General features: G+C 41.4%; 2 protein-coding genes across 4 annotated transcripts in view; one reads left to right on the forward strand and one right to left on the reverse strand.

Annotated features, from left to right (window-relative positions):
* Window positions 1–4,259: 4,259 nt before the first annotated feature.
* mrps16 (mitochondrial ribosomal protein S16) lies at window positions 4,260–6,404 on the reverse strand. The gene is made up of 4 exons (XM_080000345.1): window positions 6,300–6,404; window positions 6,120–6,151; window positions 5,140–5,406; window positions 4,260–4,572 (listed from the first exon to the last, which is right to left on the reverse strand). The coding sequence occupies exons 2-4, from the start codon at window positions 6,130–6,132 to the stop codon at window positions 4,439–4,441; spliced, it is 414 nt and encodes a 137-aa protein (XP_079856471.1). The 5' UTR covers window positions 6,133–6,151; window positions 6,300–6,404; the 3' UTR covers window positions 4,260–4,438.
* An 11,274-nt stretch (window positions 6,405–17,678) lies between these two features.
* Window positions 17,679–20,738, forward strand: part of pax7a (paired box 7a) — a gene marked incomplete at both ends in the record, with an annotated part of 45,940 nt that continues 42,880 nt past the window's right edge. For 2 of the 3 annotated variants that reach the window (XM_080000551.1, XM_080000552.1), the window contains 4 exons: window positions 17,679–17,763; window positions 19,127–19,362; window positions 20,088–20,232; window positions 20,465–20,593. In XM_080000551.1, coding sequence (XP_079856677.1) covers window positions 17,679–17,763; window positions 19,127–19,362; window positions 20,088–20,232; window positions 20,465–20,593 — 595 coding nt within the window. The remainder of the gene's footprint in view (window positions 17,764–19,126; window positions 19,363–20,087; window positions 20,233–20,464; window positions 20,594–20,738) is intronic. The other variant, XM_080000553.1, reaches the window with a different exon arrangement.

The following is a 20,738-nucleotide window of genomic DNA, read 5'->3' on the forward strand; positions in this document are numbered from 1 at the left end:
TCTTCTGAGAGTTCATCTGTTTTGATGTCGTTCTTCTCAGGTATTGTCTCAAATCCTCTGTTGATTATCTCTGGTTTCTTCTGTTTATTCGTAGGATCAGCTACTGCTGCTCTTTGATCTCCTGTGGCAAGACATTCGTTATACATTACATTATTTTTACCATTTACCGCTTTTACTTTTTCTCAGCAATTATTTATGACCTGTATAACTTATTTCCTTTATGGTATTAACTAGGGCTGTAATTCTGTCAGTCGAATCGGATTCGGCCGTTCAATGCGAACATTCCACTATTTGACGGGGGAGGGAGGGGGCAGGGTCGGCCTCTTCCTGTAGGCGAGATAGGCGGAGAGGGAACGATTTGGGCGCATTATGCCCACCTGGTTCCCTCTCCGACGGCACCGAAGATGCGCGCGCCAGCGACGGGCTGCTCCCGATCGGCACCAAAAACAGTGTGTCTTTATTTTCGATGTAGGTTATTTTATTTTTTTTTCGTCTGCTTATTGAACGTAATAAATGCGTGTGGAACGGTATGGAATGAAACCGTGTGTAATGGGGACACTTTGTTCGTGACTCTCTCGCCGATCACTCCCTCTCCATGCGATATACGCATAAAATAATCCTAGCGAGTCTATGAGTCGGGCCCCGTTCCTCTGTGTTCCTCCTAACCTGTCCCCACACTGTTTTTAGTTGTTTCACTTGGAGGAACGGGACACGGCTGTCCGTGTTGCTCTCCGCCATCGGGGCGCACAGTGAGCCGTGTTATCCTTGTGCAATTTGTAAGGTTCTGTTTAAGCCTGTTATTGGAACGCACACTGACTGACAAAACCCCCGCCAAAAAACCGGCTGCTCGACTTGAAGAATCTCAGTCGACCGATGGGTTTCCGACTGATGATTCGACTCGTCGACTTTCAGGGGGCAGCCCTAGTATAAACTGCTATCATATTACTTCCATTATATTCTGTCTTTAAACCCATGGTCAGAGTCAATGTAATATTTTGAGTTTAGTAACTATAATTACACACACCTTAATTTCTTTAAATGTGTCTGGTATGTATCAACTTAAGTCCAGATGATCATGGCAGAATGGACAAATTACAAAAGAAGTCTGGCACAGTCTTTAAAGATAAATAAAGATAAATAATAATAATAATAGTTTAATTAAATAAATAAATAAATAGATAGATAAATAAATAAATAAATAAATAGTAATAATCTTACCCCTTTTTTCCCTGAAGAAGATAGACACTGCAATGGCCACCACAGTCAGGAATACAATTATAGTGAAAAGTCTTTTCCAATTCCCAAATCCTAAAGATATCCACTTAGTCATAGTGAAGTTGGATTCACATATTATATCTCCTTAAAAATATTGAAGTAAGTTATTTAAAAAATATATATTAATCTTTCTCTTCAAGCACAATCCTTTAGGTGCTTCCAATTGAGATTACCTGCTCTCGGTGTACATTGCCGGTAAGTTTGGATCCTGTTTGCAGTTGGTTATAAAGATTTAATATCAGGAGATCTTGGTTATTCATCATTGAATATTAGGCTGAGATTACCAGTGATGTAACAGCGCACCCTTGGCAAACTCATGAAATATTATGATTCGATTGCAATGGCTATGAGGTTACCAGTGAGTCAGGTCACACCCTCAACATTTTGCATGTTCTTTGGACCCCTTGGACCTTCAATGTTTGCCCGACTTTCAAGACAGTTTTTTTCCACATAAGTATTATGGAATCATACTTTAAAATGTTTTTATTGTGGCATGGCAACCGCAACCTTTGCATTCAGAACAGAATATGATGGCCACTTTGAATTTTCCTTTTTAAGGGTTCTTAGGGATCTTCTATATGACTGCCATTATACTTTTGCATTATAATATGAATTATGTTATTGTGTTAGAATGCGTCAGGTATTGACTGTTGTCATTATTTATTGTCCATTATATACATGTTATTACTCCACAACAATTTTCCCAGCTTGGATAAAGACCATTGTTTGGTTGATTGATAGGAATTTGTGATGTAAAAATGGACAAAGTCAGGTGGGAGAGTAGAATGCTTTATCAAATGAGGGTGTGGGCTATCAACCAATTTCCACAACATTCTGAGTCCAGTTTTGGATTTTGATCTTTTTGTTTATTGATGATGCTGAAAAGTGAATTAACTTTTTTTTTTAAGATATTGTAGTTAAAAGTTTAAATTCCGCACTCTCACGTTAAGTATAAACAATCCAATTAGAAAATCTCAGCAATACCAAAATACCATTTTTGTATATTTGGGTCCGTTTGGTCAAATCTTCTAACAAATCTATTTTAGGCTGATCATTTGCGTGTGTATATGGTGAATTATGTGGCTAGGGATGGATCTGGTAACCATGAACCATAACCTTGTAGACAAAGTGGCAGACAGAGAAAATCCTGGCTAGACAACACCAAGGAATGGACTAGCTACAGGTTCTCAACCCTAATACGCAGAGCAAGGGATCGAGAGCTGTGGAGATCCCTGACTGCCCAAGCATCCATCAGGACACCCCTACGGCCCCCAGGGTCATGGGACGACTGAATGACTGAATGATTGTGCAGTGCCAGTTTTATATCTAGTGCGAGGAGTGAGGTCAAGAAGGAAGGATAGAAATTAACCTGTCAAAATAAGTAGTTATTTATTCTTTTCGGCTTAATATTAACATCGGTATATTATTAGGATTGAAAATAATCTTTTGCACATAGTGTACTCAACAGCGTCAGACATATTGTCTTGGATTTGGTCTGTCAAGATTGAATGATCTTTTAATTAATTCTTAATGCTGCAAGCACAATTTCATTGTTATTAGGTGTAATATTAGCTTTTCAATATTTACAAACCAGGATAGGGTATTGCGTACCTGAGATAAGTCAGTGTTTGTCACATTGAGTAAATAATAACAAGAGTCAATTAGTGACAAATCTATTATAATAATAAACTGTATTTACAGAATCATGAAGAAGATAAATGTGACGCTGCCAAAAACAAATACTGTAGTGTTTCATTGAGCTTCAGTGCCATTAGGGAAGAGATTTTGTTACTAACATGCTGGGAAACCAAGTAGAGGAATATAAAAAAAAAAAAAGAAAGTAGAAACCCACAAAAAAAACCAGAAGGGGGCCCTTTAGGTTTCTTGAGAAGGACATTTTTCCTGGCTGGCTTGATGACTTTCTGGTCACAAGCCGATCGATATCAATCCCCCAAAGCCACGGTTTGAAACTGTAAACTGTGCGCCGCGTAAATGATGGCAAACATTGTAGGTGATGTAAGGGGAGATCAACATCTGAGCCAGAACGTGTACCATGTTGGCATTGAAACAGCAACCTGCCTGTTAGGTGTTCACCAGGCTGAAACATCAGTATTTCATTAATATATATACTAAAAACACAGCAGCAGTATCTTGCAGAATCTAGATCCATTACAGCAGATAAAGTCGAGACTACAAGAAATACTAGAATAAAAAAATACAACAATCCAAATGTTAGCTTTAGGTGGGTGAGTCAATTTATGGACCCAATAATTTCAGCTCGTACTTTTATAGGGATATTAAACGTCATACTGTATGCTGCGCTTTCCTGCTCAGATCAGCATATACAGTATAGCACTGGAGAGCTATCATTTTTAAAGGGAATGAGGTTAATGAGTAACCAACCCCATTTCAAATGAAAAGGACAGTTCGCCCTGATTTACTGTAACTGATACATGATAAAAGGTTTGCTTGGAACGAGTATCAGTTACACGGCCAATCAGAAGTCGTCATTGTATGAGTAAGGTTGGGGAACATACAGTACCGGACTCTCCTGGACCAGGAAGAGAGCAGGTGAGATCATTGTGAGCCTCCCTGTCCCGGTCACCACCTCTTCAAAAGACTTCCATCCAGAAAAAGGTTCCGATTTATCAAGACCAAAACCTCACGCCACCTGAACAGTTCCTTCCCCATGGCACTGGGGCTCACAAACAAACCCCCTGCCTCTCACTGACTCTGGGACTTACACCCCCCCCGCCCCCCCATATTCCTCATTGCCTGAGGCTTTCACAGCCTACATAATTTTGCAGTTAATAACTTAGTATGTCAATATTTGGCAATTAATATTTAGTTTAATTCTTTGATCAATATATTGTTAATTTGTTGCTCATATCATGTTGCTTATTGTCCTTTGTACACCAGCCTCACCACGTCACTTTCCTTGCAAAATAAAATAATTCTGATCCTGATTGAAAAGCTCAATACAGTGATTTTGTATTATTTTAATTTAGTCACATAAATCAGTTGATCCCAACAAGACATCTATTGTATGGTCATCCAACAAGTGTTTCTTATTTTGCTTTGCTATTTCAATGCCTTCACAGTGAGCAGAAATAGTCCACTTCCACAGCGATGAGCCGTCTAGTCAGATACCAGGCAGTGGTGCTCATACTTCCTGCTGCTTATGTCCTTCTTCCAGACTGTCCCCTGCTGCTGATGTGTGGCTCTGTTCTGTGAGCGCTCTCTGTCTCTCCGCTTCTGTTATCGTCATGGGATGCAGTGGGAAGAACCCTGCCAACCCTACAGTATATAAGAAATAGAAAATACCACCGTTAAAGCAGAGGGAAAGGACATGTTTCAGTTATTTGTGTGTGTGTGTGTGTGTGTGTATATATATATATCTATATATAATGATATATAGATATATATCTATATATATATATATATAGAATATTTTTGTCTTTTATGCAATTAAATAAAAGAAAGCAACTACATCTGTCGATTAAAAACAAAAAAAGTACAGTTCACAAGCCTGAAAGGCCTGTAGTATGTGGCCACATAATACATTGTTGATTCCTCAAACCTTAGGGTGTAAAGACACAGTCATTGTGAACACGTCACATAAACTGTGCATGCAAGTACTGGGATCCAATAATATAGAAAATGACAAAGATCAAGTGATTTTAATCTCAAAAGGTCATAAAGCCAAAAAGGGTATAGATTATCATCACAAACATGGATGGACCTCCCTGATTAAACATTACAGTCAGACCAGAGCAATTATACAGATAGGTTTGCCCTAAAGATTAAGCAAAGTGGATCCACCTGGAAAGAAAACACATTTACTGTTGGTAGTAAATAACACACCTAGCAGTTTTTCCACCGGCTTCGAAGGGTGTGCGCCGCAACCCATCCAGTACTTGATCCTGTCAAAGTTGAAGCTAACCAGTTTCTCATTGTAGATGTTCGGGAGGGGATCATAGGAGCCAAGCTGCTCGATGTATTTACTGTCTCGTGCTCTTTTGTTGTACGCTGCCACAATGCGGTAGAAGGGTCTGTTTGCCTGCTTATGGCCAGCGAGGGCCAGCCTGATGACCATGTGCCCCTTGTGGTACTTCTTTAGGAGAAACGAGGCTATGGGGAGAAACAAATACAATCTGTATTTTATTAAGAGGAAAACTTGCTTCATATAACCGTGTCAAAGACTTCGGATGTAATTATCTTGTCAGTGAATAGCTGGGAAGGAAATTGTATTGCTTCATCATATCACTCGTGTGTTTCTACAAACATATTGCACATTAAAAGTATCCGCATCAATCTTCTCCTAAAATTAATTCTTATAAAAATTGAAATATTTAGCTTTGTGTTTTTTCACTTGAGACAATGGATCGGGCGAGAAAAGCAAGGACCATAAGTATGGTTTGGAAAGTGGTTGGACGGAAATTTCCTGCACCATCAGAGTAAAGGTTGAGAGGGACGCCTCTAAATAACATGCACGTACGATCAACCACAAATATCTCGTACCAGGGCTGGAGGATATGTTTTATTGTTGATATTGTGAGATGAGAATAGATATCTTATAATATAGTTAAATATCTAAATGCTTCCTTAACTTCATAGAGGGTTTGAATCGTCCTTACCGATGATTGTCTCGTTCTGGTCTGTAAACAGCATCAACATCAGTCGCCACAATATCAACACATTCGTCAAAATGTATCGCGATCATTCGTTGCGTCACTATGGCCCCGCACCGACAAGACCCGAGTGTCAAGACGACGCGACGAATGAACGTGTGTGACGTGTTCACTCCAAGTTATGTACGATAGCGTTGTAATGGCAATACTCACACAGATGGACCATGACGTCAGCTTTAAATATCCTGCGTAAACAACGACAATGTAGAAGTTGGTGCTCATGTTACACGGTGTTAGCATAAGCAGGTAAATACACGATACCGGAGGAAGCTAGACGGACTTTTATGTATTTTTAATTATCTGTTATAGGTTAAACAGTGTTTTCTAAATTACCTGCCAGAGTAGTTTCCAGTTTCCCTCCAGAAAAAAAACACAAACCAAAGCAACGTAACGTGACATTCGTCAGGGCGCAGCCATGTTTGAACCGGAAATGGCAGGATTGTGTTTCCGGCTGCAACTCGTTTCACCAGCACCGGGTGGCGGCGTTGCACTGCCGTGCTGCGCTGCACTAATAATGAAACAAAAAATGCGTTTCTTCAGAACAGAAACACATTTACATTTTAAGACCAACGTCGTCTTCATCATCAAAAAAGAGGACCAAGGCAGGAAGGTATATGCACCAACTCAGTGGGAACACGTCACAAACAAGCCACAAAAAAAACATTTAGATGCTGTGACACTGTTTTCGGTATTTTAGGACTTCCTAAAATACAAGGGTCACAAGCGGGCCCGTTATAGAAAGTCAACTTTCTTTTTCAACCCTAATGCGAGGAATATTGCTGCATTTCAATCAATTTGTGGAAAACTTTATCCCATTAAAAACGAAGCCGAATCTCACGAGGAGACGACAACAACCACAACAACATCAACAACAACAACCAAAACAGCAACAGCAACAACAGAAACAACAACAACAACAACAACGACAACAACAACAACAACCAAAACAGCCACAACAACAACAAAAAACACTACAAATACAAAAAAACACAATAATAATAATAGTAATAATTATTTATAATATACACTAATAATACAATTGTTATTTATTGTTTGGTGAACACCATGCCAAAGCCACTCTTTCATTTCTACTTTTAGCTGTAGGTTTGATCGGCCTCAAACATTAAAGCAACACTTGAACCAGTTGAACCAGTTGGCCCGAGCAGGGAAGAAAACACAACTTTCCTGGAAGTCACCCATGAATGGAGGGGCCACTACTTTTTCCCTATGTGGTCCAGACGCGCAGAGATTTGTGCCCATTGGATGCCCCTGCTCCCCCCTGCCTCGGAACATGCTGATTTCACACCCAGCTTGTTTTTCTGTGTGTGACAAACACATGGTTTTCAGTGCGGAGAGGTCACTGACAACACACAAAATAGACGAGTCCTTGTTCTCAGTGTACGTGGCTGTCCCAAAATGACTCGCCAACGGAAACCAGCAGTTTATTCCGTTCATATCTGTATCGGGAAAATATTGCAACGCCGGGTATAAAGTTCCCGTTCATCCATTGTTGCTTTGCAATGTTTTATCGGGGGAGGCGTTCGCCGTGGTGGGTAATTGGCTGGGAAGGTCTTCCGGGGCGGGGTAATTGGGGCTTAAGTGGAAGTGCGCCCGGGCGGAAGGAGAGAGACGAGGGCGCCAGGAGAGAGCCAGCGAGTTATCCAGCCCGTTTCACGTTGTCACCGGGGACCCCTCAACCTCGGGCGAGCTGTTGCTGCGTCAAAGGTAAAAACGAGCTTGGTCGAGCCGTCGAACGCGTCACCGCCTCCTCGCCGTTCTCGCTTCCCCAACGCTACCGTATACAACACCGAACAGAGATCGTTGTTCAGGGAATAGTTCTTTTCTGGAAAATTTTGATTTCAATTTTGACCACGCTAATCCAATCCAACCTGTTCCCAAACCCTGACCACCACCACAACAACAATTATGCCGTTTGGCCATTCATTTTAAAGGTGTTTTGACCTCGACTTTTCTTTCCCATCCTAACCCTAAACATACCCTCGCTGTGACTGTGAGGCTGACATAATTGACTGAATTACTTTTCAGGAGAAATATGAGAAATAGTACACAACTAGACGACATAATGTTGAAGTGACGTGAAATATTATTCAGCATTTAATTTCCTTTGTTTTTTGACATTTTCCCTTAACACACCAGCATATTAAAACAAGAGCTAAAACTTTGCTAAAAATACGACTTGAACTTTGTTTATCGCAAACAGAAAATTTGCAGCCAGGCCAACAAAGGCTACGATAAAGCGCTTCTATTTCTTCTCAACTCGTGCAAATGGAAATCGAGATTAAAACGTCATTATTCCGTTGACCGCTTTGCCGTGGAAAAATGGGAAAATGAATAGAGGCTTTACACAGTTAGGTAGCAAACAAAATGCATCGTTCATGGTGGATGTGCAATGCATGATTATCTGAACAGTGACATTGATTCTGCTTGTGGCTCTGGCTCTCTCGTGAGGACCCCATGCTCTGCTGTACTAAGACAAGTTGTTCCTCCTCTAATCGCCTGTGACAGTTCACTTAGAGACGCTCAGATGACATTCTTAAAAAAAAAAAAAAAAAAAAAAAAAAAAAAAAAAGGCGAAAGGTGCCCCGCCTTAAGACCGGACCTGCTCCGGACGTTGCGGTTTAAGTTGTCTAACTTTACTATGACTGCGCACGCCGCCAAGAATATCCTCTTCTTGAAAGAAAACCATGCCATAAACTAAATGCTTTTAAGTGATGACATACGAGTGTATCAAGCAGACAGCCTGGAAATAGCCCCGTTGCAGCTGTATTAAAAGTCATTCTGGAGACATGGGTTTATTATTGTAAAGTGTGAGACGTTATGCACTAATCTCTAACTATGATAATGTTTTTGCCCCTATCTCCAAAAAGGAGCATTTCAATTGAACAAAAAAAAAAAATCGTCACATCATTATACTTTATTTGGTTTTACGCACGCCAAGTAGAACTAATATATTTTGGAGTCATTATTACTATGAATCAAGTTTGTTTTAGAGAAAGGAAATAGTCAGCAACTTGAATGGTGGAATCTATGGCAGGTTGCAATTGGAGCCTCTGACAGTTCATTCCTGGGCCACTACCGCACAAGGCAGGACTTCATATTTGGGCCTTTCTCAAAAAAGATAACAAGTTCTGTTAATTATTTGGTTTTACTTTGTTATGGATATGTCCCTATTGAGCTTTGTATTTAATGTGTTCCTGATTTTACCTCCCTCGACCGAACCTCAAATGCATCTGCCCGGCGAGGGTCTTGATGTCACAGAGTGGGATGCAGTAGTTGGCGGCGGTCGAACCGGGCGATTGAAGTCAAATTAAAGACTTTTTCGGTATATTAACGTAATCATATTCAGTTCAGAGGAGATTTCAGTTATACTTACTTAGTCTAGCCGCCACCACCCCCCCCCCCCCCGTTCATTCAAATGTCCTGTCATTTGTTATTTTTTTAATGTGGTTTTTGCACTTTGTAATACATGTACTTTCTCTCTGTGTCCGGCCGCGTTGGACGTCTCTGATGTCCTCCACTCTCGTGTCCAGCCGAAGTGGCCGTTCTAGTTCTGAAGATACATATTGAAAGAGACTTAGTCTGCGTTGCGGGGGCGGGAGGGAGGGAGGGGGGGGGGGGGCGGGGGGGGGGGTCAAGTGATCTTTTTCTAGAACTATCTTTCAGATGCTTGTGCTGAGACTAATTGCGGTGAAACTAATTGTAGCAGCATGCAAAATGGAGGCATTTCTTTTATCTTCATTAACAAAGACACTTTTTCTTTTTCTGTTCCCCTTTTTCAGGATTTGTCAGCCCTTACAGGCTGATGATTAAAGGAAGAAAGGCATGGGGTTTGTGTCCGCTTCCATCACGCAGACTGCTTTGCGGGAAAGAGACTCCTAATCGGGCAATATCACTATTCAAATTCATTGACAGTATCAGCATTCTACCAACACTACCAACGACCATATTTTTATATCCATCTGATACATTTTCATATGTTTTATTTATTTATTTATTTATTCATTCATTCATTCATTTATTTATTTATTTTTTAAGCATAATCCCCCAAAGTTTGTGTGTGTGTGGGAGGGGGTGTCGGGGTGGGCAGACGATGCATTTATTGTGATTTTTCGCCGAAAGGGTCAATGACCGGTGCGATATCCTACTGTCCGTTCTGCTGGCAGGGCTCAGGCGGCACAGCGAGACTGGTCGGTTGTGTCAGAGGACAAGTGGATTTGGCATGCACATCAGAGCGTGATACCCTCGAATTCTAGTTCTGTCACATGCCACACACATACACACACTCGCACACACACGCGCACACGCACACGCACGCACGCACACACACACACACACACACACAATGAATATATACAAATTCAAACACATATACGCATTCCCAGCATTCTTGAGCGTGTTAACTGGATTGCAACACTGGTCTGCTGTAATGAATGATTCCAGTTCACCCGTCGTGCTCCTTTACAAATAATTCACTGTTTGCGTCTGCTCTCAGTGTCCAGTTTCCCAAAACATTTTTCCCTTATTACAACATATTTTAAAAGCTGTATTTTAACTTTGACATTAAAACCTCCGGGCTACTGAGCTGTGGACAACGCAGAGGTTCTCACCATTAATAAGCCACTGATCAGTGTTGATGACACATCACATAGGAGTTCACATTCAACAAGTATAATAGATTTCTATGAATCTATTCAACTCTTAAACAGCGTATTATTGAGTATTAGTCTTAATCAATAGGGAATTTATTACAAGCTTACACATCTCAGAGGAAAGGGGAGTCACCAGTAGAAAGTTTGCCAGTCGGTATAGGTAAAGGTACTGTAAAATCTGCACATGCTTTCATAATGTAAAATTCTTTCATCATAAAATATTGTGTTTTTCTCTGTGCAAATGTGTATTTGGTAAATGAGATATGCCCGTGAACAATCGGGAAATCGTGGATGATCATCATCCCCGTGAACATATTGCAGAAATGCATCAGTGAAACAGAGGGTCTCAATGTGTAAATGTGATCATGCTTTTGTCTCAGGACACTTTACGCCCAACTAAGAGCACTCCAATTTCACTGAAATTACACCCGCCTTAGAAAGGCACAGCAGGAGCAGCCATGAGGAGTTATATCCCCTGTTCAAAATGTCCTGGCGTCTCGAGGCTTTTGTAATAGTTTGACGCAAATCATCAAAGACACAAGATCAATGGCGGAATGAAATAAAACAGCAGCGCTACGACTTGATACCGCATTGGGAGCGACCTGTGAGGAGCAGCCACAGCGATTACGGCTGCGAGTGTCCAATGTAATACTGTAATAAACACAAATATGCTCGGAAACCGATGGGGGTATTTAGAGTGTTAGTGCGTGATTTCGTGTGCCTGAGAAATAGAAAAGCTCCCATTATTGGGCTGCTGTAGCGGTTAACGGAATGGGACAGGTGGGCGCTGCTGCAGGGTGATAAGAGCCGGGGGGGATGTGCATGGGAGCCACTTTTTGATGAACTGCCGCTGTGTTTGCCGAGAAGAGTGGAAAACTGTTGCTTTCTCTCAGTGTCTGAACTTCAGGGGCCCTTTGTCTCTCGCACAGCAGCGCCCACCTCCTGTCTGGACGTGGTCACAAAACAAGGGAGAAGGAGGGAAAAAAAAAAACCGAGGAAGATTTAAGCTTTACATACTGGATCAAGCCCGTTAAAGCCCGCAATGGGAAGGCTGATCTCACCACCCAGCCAAGCCAGAGCTAGAAACAGATACCAAATCACACGTATCCCTTTGCCTTTAAAGTGGTAGTCCGTACGGTTATTATTTTCAAAGTTGCACATTTGTTACTTAAATTAGCTGGCACTTCACAATAAACAGCCGTTCGATGTATTTTGGATGACGCATTTGCTCCTTTATCTGCCGTTTCCATCGTGGCTTCCGTCGTTGGCGGTGGGCCCGCCGCCATCTTCAGCGAAGACGAGGGTCAACCTGGATGTTTGCGTTCTCAAATGGAATTCCGTGACCCGGAATCCACTCCGCAAAAACAGGATCGTACGGATCGCCATTAGCCCGGTGGTGACTTAACTAGGTACCCAGATGGATTCGAATGCCCGAGACGTAGCGTATTGTACTGTCCATCCGGCCCCTGGTGATCAAACGCTTCCTTCCCCGGGCCTCCATCTCCAGCATCGCTCCGCAGGCTTGGAGATGCGGCGCCAGGTGAACCTGTTATGGAGGATAAATGGAATTCACACTATAACGAGCGGTGACAGAACGTCACCCCCCGTCTGCCACGGATCACCCCCCCCTCCCCCCACCCTACTGCTGCCACCCCTCCACCAACACCTCCGCCCACCTGGAGCCATCCAGCTGAGCCTGCTTGTTTTTGTTTTTTTTCTGTCGGTTGTTTTTCTGCCTGATGTCACCGTCATATCCCACTTTCCTCCATCGGGGTGCTCTCTTTTTTTTGGACGTTTACTCCTGCCCTCACTTCTGTACTGTTTTTTTTTTTTGTGAACGACCCTAGTTTCTGGACCAACGTCTTTGACTCTACTGGCGTCCTTTTTACTGTCTTTTTTTGTTTTGTGTGTTCTTTTTCTGGTTCTTCTTTCCTATCGTAACTCCATGGGAAATTCTGAGAGTTCTGCCCACTTCAATTTGCCTTTTTCTGTGGTTAAAAAAAAAAATAATAATAATAATAACTTTTGAATTCTGGAGTTATGGATATTTATATATCCTGTATATATATATATATATATATATATATATATAATTGTTGTTCTGTATAAATTGCTTTCAAAATTGCTCTGAGAGTTGCTTTGGAGGTCCGTATTACTATTATGTATTAGATAAACAATTTATAAAGAATATATATGCTTCAGATTCCGGAAGATAAATTAACCAATTATGTCAATGTTATATTTCAAATCTCCTCGTTCGGTACTGAGTCATTGGGCAGTGCCTTACCCTAATAAGAATGCTTCTGTCTGTGAAATTCTATGCAAATAGATGAGTTTGAACGGTAACAGAACCAGTGGGCGTGCCACGAAGAACCAATATCCTTACCTTGAACGTCAATGCTCGGATGGTTTTGCATTGAACCTGTTCAACTTTCCTCGATAAATATAATGATCTCTCGAATTTTACAATCCTCAGTATGATTCATGCAAGATTCGGTCATATTGGTGAATTGCCTGTTTTTATTTGAAGAGTGTCCGGGGGACGACACTACTGCGCTCTTGGTCTCCCACCTTGTCGGCCTGTTAACTGCTCCTCGCTGCACCTCAAATAATCAGATGAGTATCTTAAATCAGCTTCCTGTAATTAAAGTTCTAACATAACACACACATTTTATATGCGCTCCCTCTCTCTCTCTCTCTCTCTCTCTCTCTCTCTCTCTCTCGCTCTCTCTGCCTCCTGATAAAATAATTCCCATAAGGAAACGATTACACATTTGGATAATTCCAAGCAGATGTGAACATGCTTCAGCAAGTTAACAAGATTCCGGCTGGAGTGTGGACAGCGTCGCTCTGGGATCGGCTCGCTGTGGCGTGAGGACGGGCCCTGCGGGGCCTCCAACGCAGACCCGTCGGAACCAAAACGGGGCTCTTCACCTCAGCACGGTGGGGCGTGGTGAGACTGATTCATGGGGTTCAATCTGGGGTTCCAGGTTCAATATTTGGTTTACTGCTACAGTATTAAACATCAATATCTATAGTGGTTAAAGCTGATCTGTGAACTGTTCATCCAGTGTTCAGAGGTGAATATTGCCCCCTTTTGAAGATATCTCAAAGGATTCATATTTTTTGTTTTAATGTTTATATCTTTTATATTTAAGCCATAGAAACCCTTGAACAGGAACAACCCTTGATAGGAACCAGCAACATCAAGCTGTTAGGGACAAAATCTATGATGATCTACGCCTGTACGCCCACCTCAGTTTAATATGCTGACCATTATTATTATGGGGTTAGGGTTAGGGTTAAATTACTTTTAATGCGTACATGAATTCAATATTAATAGGAGCCACATTGATTAGCTGTTGCCAACAGGAGAGTGACAGCAGCTCTTGTTAATTTGGTAGAAACTTTTTGCAAATATTGACATTCTCCCATACATATTTCTTATCTTTAGGTGTTTATTAAAGCCACCATGAATTGTTCACTCTATATAAATCCCATACAAATAGCCTAAACCACACCAGCATGTGTTGGTGCCTGTAATGATCGCTCATCTCCCTCCATCAGCCAAATGCGACACCAATAATTCTCCTTTTTTCACTTTCAGCCGATTTCCATATCCCTTTATTCTGCTATCGTCCTAATATTTGTTATATGTAAAATAGGATAGTGCAGAATCAGCTATACTTTCATATATAAGTGCTGCATACCTCCACAGAATAAATATCGCTTCAAAGTGTAATATAAAGTACATTTTAAAAATTATAACATTCTTTTTTTTTTATATTTAAAACTCAACATGGAGTTGGTCGCAGCAGGAGAGTTCTGCCTTTAATGCTTCCTGTATCTAACACTTTCATTTATAAATATACATCTTGACTCAATACATACTTGATGAAATAGTACAGCAGAGTGTCATATACCACTGAAATGCATAAACAATAATAGCCTACTGTTAAAATTGATATATCATACCAAGCATAGGCATACAAAATCGATACGTATAGCTTTTATTCAGCTCAGAGAAAGACAAACTTCAAAATTGGTATTTTGTTTAAATCACAGGTGATTTCTCTTTGGGGACTTGAGGCCTATAAACAGCTCAACACTGAATGGAGTGATTCAGAAAATAGATAGGAAAAGAAACAGCGGTATGTTACCTACAAGGAAAAGAAAAAGTTCGGTAAGTAGCCAAACCACAATGCAAATAATGAGGGGAAACAAGCGTTTGAAGTGCAATCCAGATCAAGATAAGATCGGAGGCAATGGAAGAAGGTTGGTGAAATCCAAGCCTTGGTGCAAGTTATTTGCTTGGTGCGGGAGAAGGAGAACGAACAGGGGGAGCCAGAAACACAGACAAACTCCTCTCTGTGTACATAGGATGAACACATCACTCAGAAGGGCTGAAGGTACAGTCGCCCACTAGTGGACATGATGGCATTTTTCTTGACGTTCTCAACCAAACTTGGAAAATATGAGATATGTATATGAATAAGAGACTCATATCCCACGACACACAATAAACTCTCTCACACACACACACACACACACGCACACACATGCACACACGCACACACACACACACACACACACGCACACACACACACACACGCACACACACACACACACACGCAGATAAAATAAATAAGTTGTGTTATTTATATGCATTTGTTATGTCTATTTCCAGCTGCGTCTATATTATTTTGGTATAATTTTATAATGCAATTAAACCAGAGGTGGTCATTAAGTGAAAAAATATCATTTTAACCCAGTGTAATAGTTGTCTGTTCCTATTTGACATAAGAAGATTTTAATGTCTAACATTGCAACTTTGCTTTCACGCCACGTAATTTTTCTTTTTTTTTTTTTTCTAAATTGCTAATTGCTAATCTAAATGATATACATACCCACAGTGACTCCGTATATGTATGTGACAAAAAAAACCTATTGAATCTTGAATCTTAATATAGATAAATGTATGTGATACTTAAATTGTATATTGATTGAACTTTTTTTTTTGACCACCCAGCGAAATGGGCTTATTTTTTGCCAGGTGTAGCCAACGCATGTGTTGGGTGTCATTATCTAGTAGTAGAACTGATGGATGATTATTAACAGAGGATATAAACGGGGACATTTACTGAGAAAGCCTTATTAGCTTTAACTGGCGTGTCATCAATGACTTCCATTTTAACTACAGCCTGATGGAGACAGGGAGAGGGGAGCGGGGGAGAGAAGAGGCGGAAGGAAAGAAAGATGAAACAGCCATCAGAGGACTTGCTGAGATTTTAACAAGAGTTTCCAAACATGTCTATTGTTTGCCTCCCACATGATTGAATGGTGCTTGTGTTAATCCAGGGCTGGAGCCTCCCGGGAGGCGCAGCGGCTCTTTGTGCGGCTCTGCCCAGTGTGAGGCGCACCGGAGCGGGGCAGCGGGGTCAGGGCTGGTCGGCAGGGCACCAGTCCTCCCCACCGGCACATCCGCATGTGAAATCGCCATTTCACCCCTCCACACTCCCTAATTGTTGGTAAAATTATTTGTGAAATTGCCTTCCACCAGGAGTGTTTTCTACGGCAATTGTCACACGATTTTATATGCACGGCGGGGCCCACGGAGCCGCACACGCAGCTCCCCTTCTCTGCCGGGTGTCCCCCTCTTTATTCCAGTTAAACTGCTGCGAGTTATTTAATAACAATTACCTTTCAGCAATTACCACAACATGTGCTGCAGAGCAAGGCAACCTGTTGCCATCCACACGGAGGCTGTCTGGATGTTATAATTACTCCAAAACACTACTTTTACGGAGTTTGACGTTCTCGGAAATTGGAATTTAGTTTATTATAACATTATAATTAAAAAAAGGACATCTTATGTGTGAGGCTTCTATTCACCTTGGCTGATCTATTCAGAAACCACACCATTTTCCATTAACTTAGCATTGTCTGCATTTGAATTAATCTACAATTAGCATTATAATATGATTTATTGTTCCCAAGTCAATGGAGTGAAACTTTAATGAAATGTGCAGAAATATCTGGTTCGTTTTTGTCTTTTTCTTTTTGGTGCTTTTAGATAATAATAATAATCATAAAAAAATTATACATAATAACTGACAAAGTCATGAAATTAAAGGTGAATGATGTCATGTTTTTAACGAGATATTTTAAGATGTAGCGTGTTCGAACATAGTACCTTCATAATATAACATTGAAATACTTGTATATAATTTCCATTCCACGTTTTATGTTGACGAACTTTAATCACGCCGTTCATGTTTAAGGTTATGTTACAGGTACAAGACTACATTTTAAAGAGGAGGAAATGGAGAAATAACGAAAGAGAAAAAAGAAAAAAGAGAAGAAAGAAAGAAAGAAAGAAAGAAAGAAAGAAAAGGAGAAAACGCAATATGTTGCTCGGTTGTCAAATTGCATTTCAATACTTTCTATATTGGATATTGGTAGACAACATTTTAAAGTGCGGCGTCGGTGCTTTAAAATGCACTGGGAAAGGCAGCAGAGAATTAAAAGTATAATTTGTTCTTCAGATCCACAGTGGTTTTGTGATTGGCTCAGCGGTGCCTGGCTAAAACCACAGTGTTTCATCCATAAAAGAAGCAGAGCAGCCTATGGGAGCGCTGCTCTGTCTCCTCCTACAACCTGCGCTAAAGTTGGCCACTTCAACTCCCTCCACCCAGAAAGCAGGCGCTCCCAAAACTACTGACCACAAAGTAGAAAGAATAAAGAACACATTTAGCGTGAGCCGAACATTACAACCACAGAGGGGCTTTTATTTTGTTAATTCTCCGCAGCGTCATTGTTTTTTTTTTTTTTGTTTTTTTTTGGGTTTTTTCCCCCCCCCTACTGCATGTGGAAGGGTTTATCCACAACTTTCTGGGGATTGGGATTTGTAAACTGTTGCACATTGTTTTTTGCGTTTTGAAGATATTCCCGTTTAAGCATCCGCAAGAGTTTCTTGTGTGGACTTGCGAGGGTGCTCAACGGTTCCTCCAGAGCACATTTGGCTTTTTCTTGGGTAGCTCCGATGGCTACTTTACCGGGAACAATGCCCAGGATGATGCGCCCTGCGCCGGGCCAGAACTACCCCCGCACCGGCTTCCCTCTGGAAGGTAAGAGACTACTGGAATTAAATGCTAGTGCAAAGATACCTCAATACCTGTGGTGACACTGGAAATTATTGTAAAATGTCCAGTCCATTTATTTATTTATGTATTTATGTATGAAGGCATAAACATTTTGAAACAACCAGCGTCTACCAATTGAAAAAACAAAAACTAACAAACAAAACAAAACAACAATAAGAATAAAATGCGCAGGCAACATAAAACAAAATAGAAAATATGTGTTTTCAGCAGAGGTTCAGAGGAGTTGAGGCATATGAGTTATATCTATATGCTGTTTTGTTCATGGTTCAGATGAACATGATCACTTGTTTTTCGACAAATTATACGTTGTTTTGGTTTTAACCCATTTCACAAAATTGTGGCTACCGACTGGTGCAAATGAGTAAATATAAGTTGCTTAATACTTTACATGCACTCATACAAACAATTTGCATTAATCAATATGTTTTCTTCATGTTGTCTGAACACACGCGCCGGAAAAAAAAAGATCATTTTTCTATTTGCATTCATTTATGGAGGCAGTTTTCCCACTACGCACAGTGCGTGCTCAAGTGCCCTAAACTAAGATGCACCAAACCACGTAGTGCGCAAGTTGCACAAGCTGCAGGATTTACTCAAGTGTCCCGCTGCTGGAAATGCCAATAACACACAGAAAAGAGACAGCTCAAAGGATCACACCAATATTTGTACAGCATGACTGGGAATAATCAAGGTGGAAGGAGCCACACTCTCCAGTGTCTCTTGAATGTGGAATTGGACGGTGAAGTGCACCGCGCGCCCCTGATAGATCCTGTCCGCCAGACTGCCTATGAATGAATTTAGCAATAGGCTCTTTTGAAAATGTATAACATGATAATGTCCCTAAACTGTGTGGCCTGCACACATTCTATGGCCAAATGAAGGGTCTGCTCATTTCCACTCCTGATTACTAATAGGCCTGCATGCATCAGTAGCAGAGTAATTATGTGGGTACATATCCTATTTTATATATCTTATGTCCTATGTTTAAACCTCTATAAATATATAAATTGCTATTCACATACCATACAGCTAACTTTTTGTGGAATTACTGTCAGTAAGGAAATTATAGTATATGCCTGATATATAAGAGTATATAGAATAGGGGCAGGACAAAATAAGTGTTTACTTTTTCCTGCTCCACTATTTATTTATTTTGTGTTAAGAAATTCCTGAATATTGTATCCCGTTTTGTATTGGTGGCTTATTGTGTTTCATGTTTCTCAAATGTATGCAATAATAAATACATACAAATATAACAATAAATCAAAAAGCTAATGTTTCAGAACGTGCCGGTCCTTTGCTGATGCTTTGTCCTCCTGCACTGCAGTGTCCACTCCTCTGGGCCAGGGCCGGGTCAACCAGCTTGGCGGGGTGTTCATCAACGGGAGGCCGCTGCCAAACCACATTCGACACAAGATCGTGGAGATGGCCCACCACGGCATCCGGCCCTGCGTCATCTCCAGACAACTGCGGGTCTCCCACGGCTGCGTGTCCAAGATCCTGTGCCGGTACCAGGAGACGGGCTCCATCCGTCCCGGGGCCATAGGAGGCAGCAAGCCCAGGGTTAGTGAAGGCCGCGGCTCATCAACCGTGCACCACCCGGCCAACCACCGTCTGGACCGGGGGTGTTGAACCCGGTTTACGTCGCGCCGGGCCGGACTACTTTTTTTGTTCAACCGCGATTGCTCATCGCGATTACCGTCGGCGCGTGCGCGCGTGCGTGCGTGGACGTGCGCGCCCCACGCTTCTCACTCGGGCTGATAAAGTTGGAATCAAGATGCATATGAAATGACTCATTTTTATTTTTTTCCAAGCGTTTGACACGTCTCTGGGTTTTTTTTTTGTTTTTTTTTTTAAATTTGGTTTCCATTTATCAGCTGTAACTTTATGTGAATATATTAAGCAGTTTATTTATTTTTTCCCCCAAAGTTGAATTTCCTCTTTTTTTTTTTCCCGTCCCGCGGACCGGATTTGACCGCTCTGCGGTAGATATCCGGCCCGCGGGCCCTATCTTGGACACCCTCGGTGTATAGGCTACGATCCCCTCAAACTTGAAAGCCGACCCGTGTTTCTCCCACGCGCCCCGCGAATCGAATCGTCTTCAAGAAAAAATACAAAACATCGAGACGTCGTTTAATTCTATATTATTATTATTATTATTATTATTATTATTATTATTATTATTATTATTATTATTATTATTATTATTATGAGTGCAAATGAAGTGTTCGCGTGCGCTGTACGGATGACCGTTTAAAGTGACGCTCGCTCCCTCTCGGACCCCGCAGCAGGTGGCCACCCCCGACGTGGAGAAGCGCATCGAGGAGTACAAGCGGGAGAACCCGGGCATGTTCAGCTGGGAGATCCGGGACAAGCTGCTGAAGGACGGGGTGTGCGACAGAAGCACGGTCCCTTCAGGTGAGGCTTCATCTGGTAAGCACCTGTTTCCTTATTACCAGTCAACATTGCATACAACTTTGAAGTAAAAAAAAAACAAAGAATAAAAGATGATGTAGTAAACAAGCAGGACGGAGTGTTAAGATGTGTTGGGCTTGTCCCTTGGTGCTACTAACAGTTGGACCCACAGTGGTCGACATGTTGCTCATTGTGACTCTACTAGTTGATGTTTCGGCCTAATCACCCGTTTACTTTTTGTTGCCATTAGTGAGCTCCATCAGCCGCGTGTTGAGGGCCCGGTTTGGCAAAAAAGATGACGAGGATGAGTGTGATAAGAAGGATGAAGATGGGGAAAAGAAAACAAAGCATAGCATCGATGGCATCCTCGGTGATAAAGGTAGGATCAGTTAACCAGAGATTAAAGGCGCTGTATGTTTCTATAGCAGTCATAGCTTTGCCTTAAATGAAGGTTGTAATTATTATAATTGTTATTATAATAATTATAATTGTTATTGCGATTATTGTTAATGGTTAAGTAATAA

This window comes from Zeus faber (genome assembly GCF_960531495.2).
Source record: "Zeus faber genome assembly, chromosome: 5".
Classification (NCBI taxonomy): Eukaryota; Metazoa; Chordata; class Actinopteri; order Zeiformes; family Zeidae; genus Zeus; species Zeus faber.